We start from the raw sequence: 18,912 nt of genomic DNA, 5'->3' as shown, positions 1-18,912 counted from the left end.
GTTCTGATTCTGATTTGAATTTAGATCAAGGGGACGTTATAACTTCTCAATATTGTTCTCTGGAACCAGAAGCCTAGAGGAAACCCCCATTCTTAACTCCTAGATAATATGCTTCAAGACCTTCAACTTTCTACAAAAACCAGATTTTAGGTTTCTATGGAAACTCTGAAATGAAGGCCACCTCTAGAAGGAAGGAAGTGTGGGTCTTCTCCTTTCCTCACCCCCCATGCTTCCTTGAGATGCCCGGCAATTTCTCAGCTAAGCCCTTGGCTGGGCCATACCGACATTGTCTCACCTTCCTGTAAGCTAGTACTTGACTGCACCTTGTACTATAATTGGACACTGTAAAATCAAGGTGACCTCCGCTGGGCCAGTCCAGTGGTCCTTTCTTTTACTTTTTCTTTTTTCTTTTTTCTTTTTTTTTTTGAGATGGAGTCTCACTCTGTCGCCTAGGCTGGAGTGCAGTGGCGTGATCTTGGCTCACAGCAACCTCCGCCTCCCGGGTTCAAGCAGTTCTCTGCCTCAGCCTCCCGAGCAGCTGGGACTACAGGCGCCCACCAGCATGCCCAAGCCTGGCTAACTTTTTATATTTTTAGTAGAGATGGGGTTTCACCATATTGTCTAGGCTGGTCTTGAAATATGGACCTCGTGATCCACCTGCCTTGGTCTCCCAAAGTGCCGGGATTACAGGCCTGAGCCCCTGCGCCCGGCCCAATGATCCTATCTTAATTCCACTCCATGGTATCTCTTCAGCATGGTCCCTTCTGAAATCCCCATCTCCCTTGGGCTCTGACAGTTCACTGTTTTCTCTCTGCCCTTTAACCTGGAGGACATGAGGACTTTACTGGCATACTGTGGTAGAGTTGGGAACCCAGTGTTACTTCGCTTCATTTTCACAATGCTATGGGTTATCCTGGTTACTTAAAATTATTCCTATTTTATAAAGTGGGGGTTTTATGAAAAGACAGAATTGGGAGTTGAACTCAGGTTGTCAGTCTCACAATCTGGTGTTTTCTCCACCTCATGTTTCTGAGAGTTTTTTTTTGTAGTTCTGTTCTGCTTTTATGAAAGTTTTTTCAATGTAAGCACCATTGGTGTTCCTGATGTGAATATGCTGGCGAAATTCCTACCTTCCTATTTACAGCACTACTTTTGGTGTTTAGATTTAATGCAGGCTGTGTAGGGGTCTGGGATGTGCCCTGCTGCTAAAAGCTTTCTCCCTTGTCCTCTCCCCAGGTTGCCGGCAGGGCTGTCGATTACTTCAAGTGCTCCAGTGCCCAGGACGCCTGGAGGGATGCTTTCTCCGGGGCTTTTAAAAGGCTTGAGGGGATTTAAATTTTTATACCCAGAGTTAGAAAAATTGATCACATATTTTCATCCTGTTACCCCACTGCCTGCTCAGCATCAATACGAGAGAGAAGCCCAGCGGTCGCTGTCTGACATTTTGCCAGCCCCAGGTCAGAGACTGCATTTGATGGGGAGCAATAACCTATGCATTTGGGATATCTGTGCAGTTCAGCCAGGTCTCATCCATCCTGCTGAAATCTCTGCCTCCTTGCCTCAAAGGGGAAACATAAAGCTGTCAAAGAAGTAGTCCACAGAGAAGCTCCAAAGACTACAGAACAGACAGCAGAAAATTCTCAGATGTCGAACTCCTGGTTCATGTATCCTCCTGTCCTTGGAGATTTCCCTTTCTGCCTCCAGGGCATCCGGCTCTGGGGAGGGCGGTAGAGAAAGGTGCACTTCCTGAGAGCCTGTGAGAGCTGCTTTCTGAATTTTGAGCACCAAAGAACACATCAGGGAGTGATGGGTGGTAGGACGGATGTTAACAGCCAGGGCCCTTGAAAATGAAAAAGAAGTTAATTGCTAATTCTTTTGTGTCCAAGTTCACTTTCATTTTGGATTTCTAGAACATGATTTTGCCTGAGGAGGCTGAAACTTTCTACTTTTCTTTGAAAGAGGCTCACAATCAATCCAGACTGAAAAGGGTAAATCATAACTTTCTAACAATTACAGCTTGGTCTGATCCCCTGTTGCAAGAGAGGCAGCAGATACTTGCTATGGAACCGAATATTTTTACTAGAAGAATATTAATAATAAACACCCATGGGTTGTGCTAAGTACCTTGCATAGATTCATGCTGAGTGATTAGAACAGTATGCATTCAACTTAATCCTCGCCACCCTCCTACCCTCCTAGGAGCTGGGTACCCCATCATTATCCTTTGTGAACATGGCGAGAGTAAGGTAGAGGTTAAGTTACTTGACTAAGGTTCCCCAGATAATAGGGGCAGAGTTACAGTTCAAATCCATAGTTCATGTTCTTTTTTATTTTTATTTTTTGCTTTTCTCATTGATTTTTAAAAATCACTTTATGGTAGAATGACTGATATACAAAACCTGTACATATTTAACCCATACGATGTGATGAGTTTAGAATATACTTGTGAAACCATCACCACAGTCTATGCATAAACCTCCATATCACCTTCAAAGTTCCCTTCCATGCTCTTATTTATCATCGTTACTATTATTGTTATTGTTGTTTTGTGCTAAGAACATTTGATGTAAGATTTATCTTCCCTCTTAGAAATCTTTCTTTTTTCTTTTTTCTTTTTTTTAAGAAAAAGGAAATCTTTCCATTTGCAACAACATGATGAACCTGGAGATTGTCATGCTAGGTGAAATAAGCCAGGCACGGAAGAACAAATCTGACATGATTCCACTTACAAGATGCAGCTAAAATAGTCAATTCACAGAAGTGAAGAGAGGAATTGAGGTTGCCAGTGGCTGGGGGAGGGAGCAATGGAAGGTATAGGTCAAAGGGTACAAAGTTTTGGTTATAAAAATGATTAAGTCCAAGATGAATAAATCTTCTGTACAGGAAAGTTCCTATAGTAACAATACTCTATTGTATACTTAAAATTTGCTAACACAGTCCATATTCTTAATTGCCATGCAATATTGCATAACAGCTAGCATCAGTTTATAAAAGACTGGTTTGCATAATATTGAATGTTTTTCTTTCTAGATAAAATATCTTTTATTTGGAGAAAAATAAGTAAAGAAAAAGGCTAGAAATACCAGAAGGGTGAGGGGATAGGATGCAAAGATATTCCAAACCACATATCCCTTCTTCCAATCAACATGAGACTATAGCAGTCAACAGTATGAGATAAATTCCACTTTGGTTTTCCAATCCTAGATGCTAATTAGACTTTGGTCCAACCTTCTCTGGACAGCTTTGAGTTTCGTGGGTATGGAGATATGATGGTTAACTCTGGCCTGGTAGGGAGTGGTACATCCTTGTTCTAGAGGTTTTTAAGAAAACTGAAGGGTTTCCTTCCACTCAAGCTTCCAGAGCACAGCCTCCTTCCACCCCTTTCTCCACAAACACACCACATGGCAAAGTAGTGCATATATACCAGCAGTTGCTCAAACTCAAACACTGTATAAGTTCCCAAGAAATCAAAGGTATGTTCAGTAGCTCAAAAAGGAAAAGCTCTGAACACACCACGACCTCATGTATCTCACCCTATGAGGGCTTGCTAGGGGGACTGATGTCTTTAGCAGAGTAATAGGTAGGTGACTAAATAGTTTGCTGCTTTCAAGTCCATTCTGACATTTAGCTGTCCTATCTTCCAAATCTTTGCTAAAGGATCATTGTTTTGCTGCTACAGACTTCAACATGGATGTTGAACTCAATATATCTCCTTACCTGATCCTGGACCATTGCTCCGCCGAAAGCCCAGATGGCAGCAAACACAAAATAATGCTCATAAATTTCCTTAGGGCAGTCTGCAGGGATGTCCTCCGTGGTCAGGAGACATTCCAGAAGGTGACACACCATCTGAACCATGCTCTGCTCTGGGATGGGAATGATTTTCTTAAACCTGCAAAGAGAGACCCGAGGGGATCTGAAACACAGTGGATATTCCATTCTGGTGGTGCTGTTGGACAGCTATGGAACCACTCAGTTTCAGCGGACTCATGGCCTGTCAAGTTCTTTGGGATTACAGACGACCAGAGCGCCACTTGGCCTTTATTCTCATCAGCTGTTCTCATGCCAGCTTCCTTTGTAAGGAAGTAAGGGCCCAGAGTTCTCCTGAGGACTTTCTCATCTCCTTTCCTTTGACACCCTCTCCCTGCGCACTTCTCCTTCTGTTGATGATCCCCTCTCAGTCCCTGGGAAACCCAGGTGTTTGCAACAAGGAAAAACCACTTTTTCGCTCGTTTCACAATTTCTGCAACTGTCAAAAAGCACCTAAACTGTAATCCCAGCACTTTGGGAGGCCGAGGCCGGAGGATCATGAGGTCAGGAGATTGAGACCATCCTGGCTAACACGGTGAAACACTGTCTCTACTAAAAATACAAAAAATTAGCCAGGCGCGGTGGTGGGTGCCTGTAGTCCCAGCTACTCAGGAGGCTGAGGCAGGAAAATGGCGTGAACCCGGGAGGCAGAGCTTGCAGTGAGCCAAGATCATACCACTTCATTCCAGCCTGGGTGACAGAGTGAGACTCCGTAAAAAAGACCTAAAGAGGCACTTTGGGTGCAATTCTGAGGCTTGCCCTTTTACCTCTTCACCTCAGAAGTTTCCTTCCATTGAAAACACCAAAAAGACTTTTTCTGGGGCCGGGATCTTATCTGGGAAGTAGAGTGGACCAGGACAGATGGTTATTTTGTACAATCATGATGAACTGAATGGAGTTCTTCAACTGAAAGTACACCTCTGTAACCCTGCCCTGGCCTGGTGTTTGCACTTTTAATCTTGGCTTTAGAGGCCTCAATTGAAAGGCAGATATCAAGAGATGCGCAAAAGACATCCTATGCCCCGTGCAGCAGGAGCATACACAAGCTCACACACACATACTTTCCTTTCCATGGGTACCCTCATCATACCACATGTATCTGCAGAGTACACAGCGTACCCCCACACTCAGCCCACATCGCCACCTCCCACAGGATGACGTGTTCACAGGCAGCCTGGAGGCAGAGTCCGTTTTCATAACATATACGGATCATTACCGGACACCTTAACAGTCATTTCCCCACACCAACCTCAGAGCTGCACGGGCACACCATCTACTTTTGAGACGGAATTTCGCCTGTCGCTTCAGGCTGATGCAGTGGCGGGATCTCAGCTCACCGTAAGCTCCGCCTCCCGGTTCACGCCATTCTCTGCCTCAGCCTCCCCGAGTAGCTGGGACTACAGGCGCCCGCCACCGCTGGTTTTGGTATTTCTCTTAATAGAGACGGGTTTCACCGTGTTAGCCAGGATGGTCTGATCTCCTGACCTCGTGATCCGTCTGCCTCGCCTCCCAAAGCATTACAGGCTTGAGCCACCGCTACCGGGCCTAATTATCTTCACTTTCTAACATTTGTGCTGGTTTTGAATCTAGTTGCAATTCTTACAACAAACGCTATGATGGTTTTAGAGTGTAACAGTCTAGGTATTACTTCCACGAGTGATGAGAAGAGTGACTCCTCGACGGGTGTTCCCCTCATTTGTTTGATGTGTATTTGTGATACAACACAACTCTCTCAGGCTCAGTGCTGGATAAGCCTGAGAGGATAACAAAGAGGATAGGTGCCAACTGCCCTTCTATTCCAAACAGAGATTCCAGACAACTTAGGTGGGACTCGCAGAGGGTTTTGCAACCCTGGCTTCTCACCCTCTCAAGAGCACAGAGGACAAAGGGGGAGATGCTGGAAGGCCTGGAAACTAGCATTCAGAATACTAGAGAGAGCTCTGGGTAGGCAACAAGTGTTCCCTCCTGCACAGCGAAGGTAGCTGCTTTCCCCTAACAGCCAGGGAAAGGGGCTTCAGTAGGATTACTCCGAGTTGGTGAAGGACCCTTGCCTGGAAAACCCCTGAGAGTTGCTGATCTCCCAGTGGAGAGTGGGGAGGTCCCTTGCGGGTGCAGCCTGTGCTCCAGTTTGTCAAAGCAGAGAAGGGGTAAGCATCTCCTGGAATCCAGGTGTGGACTGTGTGCAGCAGGGGTTGTCTGAGTGCTGGCTAAGGGATAAGGTGAGTCAGATGGGGTTTGTGTAGGAGCGGGACCTGACTGGTTAGAGAAGCAGTTACTTTCTTCCAGAATAACAGATGAAAGATTTCCAGTGATGGGGAGGAGCCAAGGAGCTCCCAAAAATTACCAAAGAGAAGAAGTCGGATTTCAAGATCTGTCACAGTTGGGGCAACCAACTAAGGCCGCACCAGTTGCGGTCAGGTAAGACTTCTCCTGCCCCTTCCCCTCTTCTCTCCACCCCTCTTTTATGCCGAGGGGTCAGAAGTTATAGCCAGGGAGTAGGTCACTGGCAGAGAAAGGAGAGAAGTAAAAAACACGCCCCTTTCCCATTACAGTCCTGAGCTGAGGTGGGTGGGGCAGAAGCCTACATTATGAATGGAATTTGTTTCTTTATATTTTCACTGGACTAACACACACGTGTATGTATGACTGTGTGACTAGAAGTGATCAGATGCCTTTTTATCTGAAAAGTCATACAGAAAAGTCATAGACCTTGACCTAGATCTCACACAGGGGCAGGAGAAGAACTAGTCACATATAATGGTTTTAAAGGAACAGTAGGAAATAAAATAAAGCTGTTTTATAATTGCCCCTTATGGGCCTGCTTATTTAATAAGAAGTTATTATCTGTTGACATGACACGGCTTTGTAGTGACAGGGCCACATGAAGCGAGCATTACAACACTGTGACTGCATAAAATAGAAGGAAGGCTTTAAAGCAAGTGTCTGTTACTAACTGGCTATGATGCCAGGGGAGCATCGCGGAGCCACAGCTCCCTCATCGGCAGGATGGCTGTGAGAATGAAAAGACATCGGCCGGGCATGGTGGTTTATGCCTGTAATCCCAGCACTTTGGGAGGCCCAGGAGGGCAGATCACAAGGTCAAGAGATTGAGACCATCCTGGCCAACATGGTGAAACTCTGTCTCTACTAAAAATACAAAAATTAGCTGGGTGTGGTGGTGGGCGCCTACAGTCCCAGCTACTCGGAGGCTGAGGCAGGAGAATCTCTTGAACCCGGGAGGCAGAGGTTGCAGTGAGCCGAGATTGCACCACTGCACTCCAGCCTAGGTGACAGAGCGAGATTCTGTCTCAAAAAAGAAAAGAAAATACATTACACCTAGAATGGGCAGAGAGTTCAGGGGAGAGTTGCCTCTGGATAGACTTAATACACTCTGAATATTCAAAGCTGTTTTAAAGGCTTGTGCATGCACCGGCACACATGCACACACAAAGACACATGAGTTTGCCATCTCTTGTTCTAAATGTCCACAGTGAGAAATAGCAGACTTTTAGTTAAAGGTATATGGGACCAGCGTCTCAGGAAAATCCTAAAGAATGGGAATGCAAAGGAAAAGAAATTATTTTATCAAAAAGATACTTGCACTCTTGTTTATTGCAGCACTATTCACAATAGCGAAGTCATGGAATCAACCTGAGTTTCCATCAACAGACAATTGAATTTAAAAGGTGGTGTAGGCAGGACGCAGTGGTTTACACCTATAATCTCAGGACTTTGGGATGCTAAGGCAGGCGGATCACCTGAGGTCAGGGGTTTGAGACCAGCCTGGCCAACATGGCAAAACCCCATCTCTACTAAAAATATAAAAATTAGGCCGGGTGCAGTGGCTCACGCCTGTAATCCCAGCACTTTGGGAGGCCAAGGCGGGCGGATCACGAGGTCAAGAGACCGAGACCATCCTGGCCAATATGGTGAAACCCCGTCCCTACTAAAAATACAAAAAATTAGCTGGGCGTGGTGGCACATGCCTATAGTCCCAGCTACTTGGCAAGGTGAGGCAGGAGAATCGCTTGAACCCAGGAGGCGGAGGTTGCAGTGAGTTGTGGTTGCGCCACTGCACTCCAGCCTGGGCTACAGAGCGAGACTCTGACAAAAAAAAAAAAACAAAAACAAACAAAAATTAGCTGGATATGGTAATGCTCACTTGTAATCCCAGCTACTCAGAAGGCTGAGGCAGGAGAATCGCTTGAACCCAGGAGGTGGAGGCTGCAGTGAGCCAAGATCGCACCACTGCACTCCAGCCTGGGTGACAGAGCAAGACAATGACCCAAAAAAAAAAAAAAAAAAAAAAAAAAAAAGGGGGTGTGTATATATATCTACGTATACCACATGGAATACTACTTAGTCATAAAAAAGAATGAAATCATGTCTTTTGCAGCAACATGCATGGAACTGGACTCCATTATCCTTAGCGAAATGACTGCGAAACGGATAGTCAAAAACTGCATGTTCTCACTTGTAAGTGGGATCTAAACAGTGGGTATATATGGAAATACAGAGTGAAATAATAAACACCAGAGACTCCAAAAGGTGGGAAGGTGGCAGGGGGGTGAGGATAAAATACCCCCATTGGATACAATGTATGCTATTCAGGTGGTGGGTGCACTAAAGGGCCAGATTTCACCACTACGCCGTATATCCCTGTAACACAACTGCACTTCTATCCCTAAATCTATACAAATAAAACTTTAAAAAGCATTTTAAAACTCAAAAACCAAAAAACAAACAAACAAAAAAAACCAGGGATAGACTATTTTCCTAAAACCTTACCCTTCTCTGGTTTTCTAACTCTTGGCTGCCCGAGTCCATCTGTGATATTAACTACTGTTTTCCACTTCCAGACTCTGTTAGCTCCACGGGCTGCTTTAGCCCAATACATCCCAAGGCCACAGAGCCCATGGGCCACCCAGGGACTAAAAGCTTTTCAAAGGCTTATACATATGTTGAGTTGGAAGAATAATTATTGACCCTGAAATAGAAAAACTATGAAATCAAAAGTAATGTTTCATTAAACAACGAAGATAGACCACAATGTCGCCTACATGACTGCAACTCAATTTTTAAGTATACAAAATTCACTTTGAATGGGAGTGGATTTTTTGGGGTATGGGCAGGGCATATGGAATGCGAGTGCCTGGCACCCTCTTGCAGTATCGTTTCCTGCAGTATGAAGTGCTCCCTTCCCCTTGGCCTCCGTGCTTGCAAATCACTGGAGGCACAATCATATCCCATGCTTGACAAGCCAAGGAAGAAAGAGGCAGGGATCAACTGCAATGATAGACTTTAGTTTCCGGGAAACATAACCCTGACCCTAAACTGTGGTGTCTTCATGGGGCTCTGAGTCACACTGCCTTCACAGCGCCAGCCTCAGGGGCCTATTCTTGCCTCCGCTATGGGGATGGGTGTCAGCTTCACAGAATGATGTGTCAAATGGTAACAACGACAACAACAAAAAATAGCGTAAAACAAAAGCAGGTTCCAACCACGGGCAGCTCCCTGTGCTGACACAGATAGTATTCTCGCTATAATAAGTATCCTCTTGGTCAAGAGTGATTAAGTTCTTGCTTAGTGGTAAGTGATAAGTGATCAGGGCTTGTTGCTCTTACTTTTACAAACCTATAAGAGGAAAGGTAAACTCACAATATCCAACAGGGCAGGACCGTCAGATGGTACATTATACCCAATTCCACATTATCTGGGCTGTGAACGCACACAGCCAGGCACAGGGAGTGGGCCCCACAGGTCACCAATATGTGCCATTTTCACCCCTAGGTCTGTTGATCTGGCCTGTGGATTATTTATTACAAATGCAGAGCTGCTTGCCCTGTACACAGAAGGATCTGAGTCTCTGGATTATAATCTGATAATACAACCCACAGCCTCCCTCAGATATACCCACGTGGCACTCACGAAAGGAACTTTCAATCTTCCTTCTCTTCACTCACCTCACTTCATGCCTGAGCTGACAACAGGCATCCCATAGCCATCCTAATGTGTGTTCCCTCTGCCTTCTGCCATGCCTGGAGGCATTGCTCTGGGAACATCTGACTTTGGGGCAGGACAGAACATCAGCAGGACACCAAGTATGAACCGATGGGCTTTTAATTGCTGCTTTGACTCTCTATCTTCCTTATTTCTTGGCCTACCTGGTTCTGAGTGTGTCTAAGCAGGTTGGAATGTACTTGTCAAACAGAATGGTTAGGTTGGCTCTCTCTGTCTGGATTTCCCTCTTGTCAATCCAGCTGCTCACTGGAGGGTTCCATCCCAAGTCTGCCGGGTTGATGTACAAGATCCCTGTGAGCACAGAGAATATAGTTAAGTGAATATTCCGTATACATCAGTATATTTTTCACCCCAGGGAGTTATTTTCTCTGTTTGGAAAATGTACAGAAGACTGAACTGAAAAGAAAAGGAGATTTGGCTGAGATGTGAGAGGGTAAATGGGTCTGCTATTGAGGACCAACTCCAACGGACTGGTGATAGATGGATGGGGAGCAGCTTTGAGAATCCCAAGGCCAAGTCCAGGCTCAGGAGGAAAGAAGGCTGTGACAGATCAGCGATACTTGTCATGGGAATGTGGGGGGTATGTAGTGGGTTGAATGGTGGTCCCCCGAAAGTCAAGGCCATGTCCTGACCCCTGGAACCTGCCAGTGTGATCTTATTTAGAGAAAGGGTCTTTGCAGGCTGGGCACAGTGGCTCACGCCTATAATCCCAGCACTTTGGGAGGCTGAGGCAGGTGGATCACCTGAAGTCAGGACTTCAAGACCAGTCTGGCCAATATGGTGAAACCCCGTCTCTACTAAAAATACAAAAAATTAACTGCGCATGGTGGCACATGTCTGTCATCCCAGCTACTTGGGAGGCTGAGGCAGAAGAACGGCTTGAACCCGGGAGGCAGAGCTTGCAGTGAGCCGAGATCGTGCCACTGCACTCCAGCCTGGGCAACAGAGTAAGACTCTGTCTTAAAAAAAAGAAAAGAAAAAGGAAAAAGAGTCTTTGCAGATGTAATTAAGTTAAAGATGTTGAGATGAGACTATCCTGAGTTATCTGGGTGGAACATTTCTAAGTGTCCTAATAAGAGACAGAGGGGAGAGACACACACAGAAGAGAAGGCCATGGGAAGAAGCCAGAGACTGGCATTATGGGGCCACAAGCCAAGGAACATCCAAGCTGGGAGATGCAAGGAAAGATTCTCCCCTAAAGCCTTTAGAGGAAGCACAGCCCTGCTGACCTTGATTTTGGATGTCCAACTTCCAGAAATGTGAGAAAATACATTTCTGTTGATTTAAAAGCCCCAAGTTTGTGGAAATTCGTTACTCTTGTTAGAGTATCCCTAGGACAGGAGAGACAACTCTCCTGGCCTGTGTCCACCAATTTTAGCAGAGGTTCTTGAAAGGGAACGTAATATTACGGTAGAGGCCAAACAAGATCTCTTTTTAAATTATTTTATTTTACTATTTATTTCCTTTTATTTTATCATTAATATTATTTTTTTAACAGCTTTATTGGAGTATAATTGATATATAAAAAGCTGTACATATTTAAGGTATACTATTTGAAATTGGACATATGCATACACCAGTGAAACTATTATCGCAATCAAGGTAATAAACATCCATCACTTCCAAAAGTGTGCGTGTGTGTGTGTGTGTGTGTGTGTGTGTGTTAAGAACACTTAAACATGAGATCTAGCCTCTTTAACACTTTTTTGTATTTTTTTTTTGTAGTAATTGGGCTTTGGTATGTTGCCTAGGCTGGTCTCAATCTCCCAGGCTCAAGCTCTCTGCCCACCCCAGCCTCATAAATTGCTGGGATGATAGGTGTGAGCCACCAAGCCTGGCCCAACAATTTTTTTAAGTGCACACTACAGTATTGTTAACTATAGGCACTGTGTTATACAGCATATCTCTAGGACTTACTCATCCTGCAGAACTGGAATTTTGTACCCATTGACCAACATCTGCCCTGTCCCCCCAACCCTCACCTTTGGCAACTGACATTCTACTCCTGCTTCTTTAAGTTTGATTTTGCCAAACATTTTTTAAAAAACTCTTCCAGTCTCTGTTAATAAATTTGTTCAGTGGAGACAGAGGAAAGTTAAGGTATAGAGCTGCAATTCTGCACCAGGAGTTAGTGAGAAACAGTGATATTTGGTCATCTCCATTGACGGGGAGGCTAGAACTGGCCTAAAAGTAGCCTAAGTTGGACACTTCTGTGCAGAGGATAATTGTGCAGCTCAAAAGCTCTTTCCCTTCTTATTACCACAACATTTCCAAATTCACAAAACTGCACATCAGGCTTCTGGCTCCCATGTGGAGATTCCTTCTGAGTCAGCAGAACTACGTGTGAAGCGAGAGGCACCTGCCTAAGTGGAGTAGCTTTGTGGTTCTTCCCTTCTTGGGCCGTACCTGCTCTAGAGACAGTTGCTGGAGTGGCTGTGCGCAGGTGGCTGATCTCAAAGAGGAGCTTCATGGTGGGGTTCAGAGGAATCCTCTCATTGCTGGCCAATGTCAGCACCTGGAAACAACAGGGAAGGGCATGCCAGTGAGGAAGGAGGTAAGTGCCTTGCCAGCCTGTGGGGATTTGGCTGATTGTTATTGGTTTGGTTGGGATTATGGATAATTATTTCCTTGATATGGTTTGACCATGTCCCCACCCAAATCTCATCTTGAATTGTAGCTCCCATAATTCCCATGTGTTGTGGGAGGGACCCAGTGGGAGATAATTGAATCATGGGAGTGGTTTCCCCTATACTGTTCTCATGGTTGTGAGTGAGTCTCACAAAATCTGATTTTTTTTTTTTTTTTTGACGGAGTCTCACTCTGTCACCCAGGCTGGAGTGCAGTGGCATGATCTCGGCTCACTGCAAGCTCTGCCTCCTCGGTTCACGCCATTCTCCTGCCTCAGCCTCCTGAGTAGCTGAAACTACAGGTGCCCGCCACCATGCCAGGCTAATTTTTTGTATTTTTAGTAGAGATGGGATTTCACTGTGTTAGCCAGGATGGTCTCGATCTCCTGACCTCGTGATCTGCCCACCTCGGCTCCCCAGAGTGCTCACAGGCATGAGTCACCCAGTCGATCTGGTGGTTTTATAAGTGGAAACCCCTTTCACTTGGCTCTCATTCTCTCTTGTCTGCTGCCATGTAAGATGTGCCTTTTGCCTTCTGCCATGATTGTGAGGCCTCCTCTTTTATGTGGAACTGTGAGTTCATTAAACCTCCTTTTCTTTATAAATTACCCAGTTTCCGGTATGTCTTTATCAGTAGTGTGAAAATGAACAAATATATTCCTTCTTTGTGATAATTAGTATTTTCTAAATTTTCTACAAAAATCCTCTCTTTCTTCCTATACACTCTCCACCACCACCCCTGTGTGTATATGTGTGTATGTGTGTTGAATCACAAAAAAAAGTTATTTAAACAGTTTAAAGTGATGTCAATGATTTGAATGAACTAGACCATACTGGAACAATGGAACTCTTAAAAGAAAATAACTTACATTTCATATTAATACTGTTCCTTTTATAATAGTACTTCATGAATGATCCCTACAAAAATAATTACAGAACTCTGCTTAAAAAAATCAGAGATTACACAAACAAATGGAAAAATATCCCATGTTCATGGATAGGAAGAATCAAAATCATTAAAATGACCATACTGCCCAAAGCAATTTATAGATTCAATGCTATTCCTACTAAACTACCAATGACATTCTTCATAGAACTAGAAAATCTATTTTAAAATTCATATGGAACCAAAAAAGAGCCAGAATAACTAAGGCAATTATAAGCAAAACAAAAAACAAAAACAAAACAAAACAAAAAAAAACAAACCAAAAAACTACAAAGCTGGAGGCATCATGTTACCTGACTTCAAACTACACTACAGGGCAACAGTAACCAAAACAGTGTGGTACTGGTACAAAAACAGACACATAGATCAATGGAATAGAATAGAAAGCCCAGAAATAAGGCCGCACACCTGTGACCATCTAATCTTCAACAAAGCTGACAAAAACAAGCAATGGGGGAAGGAATGCCTATTTAATACACGGTGCTGGGATAACTGGCTAGCCATATGCAGAAGACTGAAACTGGCCCCCTTTTTTACATGATATATAAAGATTAACTCAAGAGGATTAAAAACTTAAATGTAAATCCAAAACTATAAAAGCCCTGGAAGACAACCTAGGCAATACCATCTTGGCCATAAGAAGGAGCGAAGATTTAATGACAAAGATGCCAAAAGTCATTGCAACAAATGCAAAATTGACAAATGGGATCTAATTAAACTAAAGAGCTTCTTCACAGCAAAGGAAATGATCAACAGAGTGAACAGACAACCTAAAGAATGGGAAAAAATATTTGCAAACCATGCATCTGACAAAGGTCTAATATCCAGCATCTATAAAGAACTTAAGCAAACTTATGACAAACAAACAAACAACACTATGAAAAAGTGGACAAAGAACATGAACAGAAACTTCTCTAAAGAAGACATACATGTGGCCAAAAAGCGTATGAAAAAAATCTCAACATCACTAATTATGAGAGAAATGCAAATCAAAGCCACAATGAGATTCCATCTCACACCAGTCAGAATTGCTATTACTAAAATATCAAAAAAGAACAGATGCTGGTGAGGTTGTGGAGAAAAGGGAACACTTATACACTGTTGGTGGGAGTGTAAATTAGTTTAACCATTGTGGAAACCGGTTTGGTGACTCCTCAAGAGCTAAAAACAGAACTACTGTTCGACCCAGCTATTTCATTACTGGACATATATCCAGAGGAATATAAATCATTCTACTATAAAGACACATGCACGCAAATGTTTATTGCCACACTCTTCACAATGGCAAAGACATTGAACCAACCTAAATGCCCATCAATGACAGATTAGATAAAGAAAATGTGGTACATACACACTATGGAATATTATGCAGCCATAAAAAGAATGAGATCATGTTCTTTTTTGTGGGAACATGGATGGAGCAGGAGGCCATTACCTTAGCAAACTAATGCAGGAACAGAAGACCAAATGCTACATGTTCTCATTTATAAGTGGGAGCTAAATGATGAGAACTCATGAACACAAAGAAGCGAACAACAGACAGGACACTGGAGCCCCCTTGAGGGCACAAGGTAGGGGGAGGGAGAGGTGCAGAAAATGTAACTATTGGGTACTGAACTTAGTACCTGGGTGATGAAACAATGTGTACAACAAACCCCTGTGACATGAGTTTGCCTATGTAACAAACCTGCACATGTATCCTCAAACCTAAAAGTTAAAAAAAAATCAAGTAGTCTCTCCAGGAGAGCATACTTTTATTCTAACAATCCTGTAAATGTTGAAGGCATTTTAAAACTTGTAATCTGGACATGCTCTCTGAACAAGTTTAGGAACAGCCACCAGCTTAACAGTCACCAGTTAGTTTTTTGAGATGGAGTTTCACTCTTGTTGCCCAGGCTGGAGTGCAATGGCGTGATCTTGGCTCACTGCAATCTCTGCCTACCGGGTTCAAGTAATTCTCCTGCCTCAGCCTCCTGAGTAGCTGGGATTACAGGCATCTACCACAATGCCCTATTTTTTTGTATTTTTCGTAGAGATGGGGTTTCACCATGTTGGCCAGGTTGGTCTTGAACTCCTGACCTCAGGTGATCTGCCCACCTTGGCCTCCCAGGGTGCTGGGAGTTCCTTATTCTGAGCCAGCCATCATGTGGAATCTAGATTTGCAAATACGCCTGCCACACTGGGTGACTGGTTTCACAGATGATTAGAAATGATCTAGGGATCTCCCCCAATTTCATACCTTGTTATCATCCATGACAGTATTCAGGGACTCAATCCACATTGGATCTATGTCGCCATCCAGTAAAATCCACTTGGGCCCATCATGGGTGATGCTGGCAAGCTCCCGCATGATGGAAGAGAACAATCCTAAAAGGAACCGCTGATACCTTATTTTCCATTTCATCATTAATCCTCTTTTACTTAAACATAGCTTTCCTCTTTTAGCTACAACACACAGAAGGAGGCGTACGTAGAACATGCAAAGGCAGATCAGACCTGGTTTCATTTATTTTTTTATTTTACTTTATTTTTTTTTAGATGGAGTCTTGCTCTGTTGCCAGGCTGGAGTATAGTGGTGTGATTTCAGCTCACTGCAACCTCTGCCTCCTGGGTTCAAGTGATTCTCCTGCCTCAGCCTCCTGAGTAGCTGGGACTACAGGCACGTGCCACCATGCCCAGCTAATTTTTTTGTATTTTTAGTAGTGATGCGGTTTTACCATGCTGACCCAGATGCAGACCTGGTTTTATATCTCGCTTTGCAAAAACCTGGCAGTGCCCAAGGTGCATTTTCCCTGTGCTTTAGTCTAACTTTTCATAACATCAACAAGAACAAGAACAACGCCTCATAGCACTAGCTTTTCAAGTGACAAAGTGAGTCATTTCAGCAAGTAACTATGACATGATGAAACTACATTAAACTTTTTAAGGTAGCATTTTCATGCTTTGTAATTGCAGTCTTGGCAAATCTTGCCAAACCCAGGCTTTGGAAAGAGGCTCATCTGATTCTAATTGCCATTACCTGAAATTTATATATTAATTTGGGCAAAATTGATTTTTATGACATTAAACTTCCCCAGTTAATAGTATGGCATGTCTGTTCATTTATTCACATATGGTTTTATGTCCCTAGTACATTTTTACAGCTTTTAAAATACATGTCTTTGGTTAAATGTGTTCCTAAATATGTCATGATTTTTATTGCTACTGTGAAATGAATTTTCTCCTCCTGCACTTCTATTTTTAGTTGACTCTTACCAGTATTGAGAAAAGTTACCAAATTTTGTGTATTTACTTTATGTTCAATTGCCTTTAATGAACTTTCTTATTAATTCTAGTAATTTTTCAGTAATGTCTCATAAATTTTCTAGGTATAAAGTTGCATAATAAAACAATAATTTCTCTCCTTTCCTCTTATTTTTTCTTTCCTACGATTTATTCCATCTATTTCATTTTCTTGTCCTATTGCATTTTCTAGAACCCCAATAAGCAATAATGGTGACAATAAGCATCCCTGACTTGTTCCTTATTTTTCAGGGAAATTTACGGTATCATTATTCAGAATGACTTTATGTTCATTTCAGCTTCAGGTACAGAGCATTTAGTATATTTTAGGGGCTTCCTTCTATTCCTACTTTACTTAGAATTTTCTATTAGGAACGAATTGTATTTTAAGTATCTATTTAGTGATCAAATAATTTTCCCCTTTAATTTGTCAATGTTTTATGTTAATACTGTTAAAAATAATTGCTCTATCCCTACATTCCTGGAATGGATTTTATTTGGTCAAAATGTATTATTTTTGAGATACTATTTGATTCTACTTACTGATATATATATATATATATTTTTTTTTTTTTTTTTTTTTTTTGAGACGGAGTCTCGCTCTGTCACCCAGGCTGGAGTGCAGTGGCCGGATCTCAGCTCACTGCAAGCTCCGCCTCCCGGGTTCACGCCATTCTCCGGCCTCAGCCTCCCGAGTAGCTGGGACTACAGGCGCCCGCCACCTCGCCCGGCTAGTTTTTTTGTATTTCTTAATAGAGACGGGGTTTCACCGTGTTAGCCAGGATGGTCTCGATCTCCTGACCTCGTGATCCGCCCGTCTCGGCCTCCCAAAGTGCTGGGATTACAGGCTTGAGCCACCGCGCCCGGCCTACTTACTGATATTTTATTTAGGATTTTTGTGTCGATATAAATGAGTAACATTGGGTTTTTTTGGCTCCACATAAAAATTGATATCAATATTATTCTTGTTCTGTAAAATAATTTGAGAGTTATCTCTTCATAATTTCGAAATTATCTATTTTTTGCTCTACTCTTTTTTAACTTTTCCTTTACACTAGTTTACTCAATTTTTCTACTTCTTAATGAAGATATTTTATTAATTTATATTTTGCTAGGGGTTCATCTATTTTAGTTTTTCAAGTATGTGTCATCAAATATTTTCTTCTACTTTGGTCTTGTCTGTTCATTCCAAATTATATGTATATTTACTCTTTTTTCCCATTAATCACTCTCACAACAGACTTATCTTATTGGTCTTTACAGCGAACCAATATTTACATTTATTAATCTTTTTTTTTTGACAGAGTCTTGCTCTGTCGCCCAGGCTGGAGTGCAGTGGCGCCATCTCGGCTCACTGCAAGCTCCGCCTCCCAGGTTCACGCCATTCTCCTGCCTCAGCCTCCGGAGTAGCTGGGACTACAGGCGCCCGCCACCACGCCTGGCTAATTTTTTGTATTTTTAGTGGAGATGGAGTTTCACCATGTTAGCCAGGATCGTCTCTATTTCCTGACCTCATGATCGGCCAGATGGTTTTACTGTCTCTTTCCAGCCTCTATGGCCCTTAAAATTGCACATCTTTCATGGAACTTATTTTCTGCCTTATCACTTGGATAATTTGCCTAGGTTTTACTTCTTCTTTTTATTTTTTTGAGACAGAGTCTCTCTCTGTTGTCTAGGCTGGAGTGCAGTGGCGCGATCTTGGCTCACTGCAAGCTCCGCCTCCCGGGTTCAAGGCATTCTCCTGCCTCAGCCTCCCGAGTATCTGGGACTACAGGCGCCCGCCACCATGCCTGGCTAATTTTTTGTATTTTTTAGTAGAGACAGGGTTGCACCATGTTAGCCAGAATGGTCTCCATCTCCTGACCTCGTGATCCGCCCACCTCGGACTCCCAAAGTGCTGGGATTACAGGCGTGAGCTACCACGCCCGGCTGGGTTTATCTAGTTCTTCTATTTCTTTTATTTATCTTTATATAATCTTTTTGTGTTCCTCCTGGTGACTAATTTCAGCTTTTATCTTTATCAGTTCCTTTTCCTTCATTTTCTTTGTGTTTAGCTTGAATAATTTCTTATGACAAATACTAACTTCCTTTACTTCCAGCCCACCTTTTATAATAAAGTGAGTTTAAAAGGTTTTCCCTTAGAGGTTTTAGATGGAGCCCATAGGTTTTCTTGTATGGAGTATTTTTTTATTGCATCCTAGAGAGGTTGCAATTAAATTTTCTTTT

At 43.1% G+C, this 18,912-nt stretch overlaps 1 protein-coding gene across 1 annotated transcript in view; it reads right to left on the bottom strand.

The window, feature by feature from the left end:
* DNAH9 (dynein axonemal heavy chain 9) overlaps positions 1-18,912 on the bottom strand; it is a 381,289-nt gene that overhangs the window by 199,424 nt on the left and 162,953 nt on the right. Inside the window, exons 33-36 of the mRNA XM_003912358.5 lie at positions 15,644-15,771; positions 12,238-12,346; positions 9,975-10,122; positions 3,718-3,892 (exon numbers count right to left, since the gene is read on the bottom strand). Of these exons, the coding sequence (XP_003912407.4) occupies positions 3,718-3,892; positions 9,975-10,122; positions 12,238-12,346; positions 15,644-15,771 (560 nt within the window). The remainder of the gene's footprint in view (positions 1-3,717; positions 3,893-9,974; positions 10,123-12,237; positions 12,347-15,643; positions 15,772-18,912) is intronic.

The sequence above is a fragment of the Papio anubis genome, chromosome 17 (genome assembly GCF_008728515.1).
Source record: "Papio anubis isolate 15944 chromosome 17, Panubis1.0, whole genome shotgun sequence".
NCBI classification, from domain to species: Eukaryota; Metazoa; Chordata; class Mammalia; order Primates; family Cercopithecidae; genus Papio; species Papio anubis.
The sequence above is the reverse complement of the archived record's forward strand: the minus strand, read 5'-3'. Positions and strand labels throughout refer to the sequence as shown.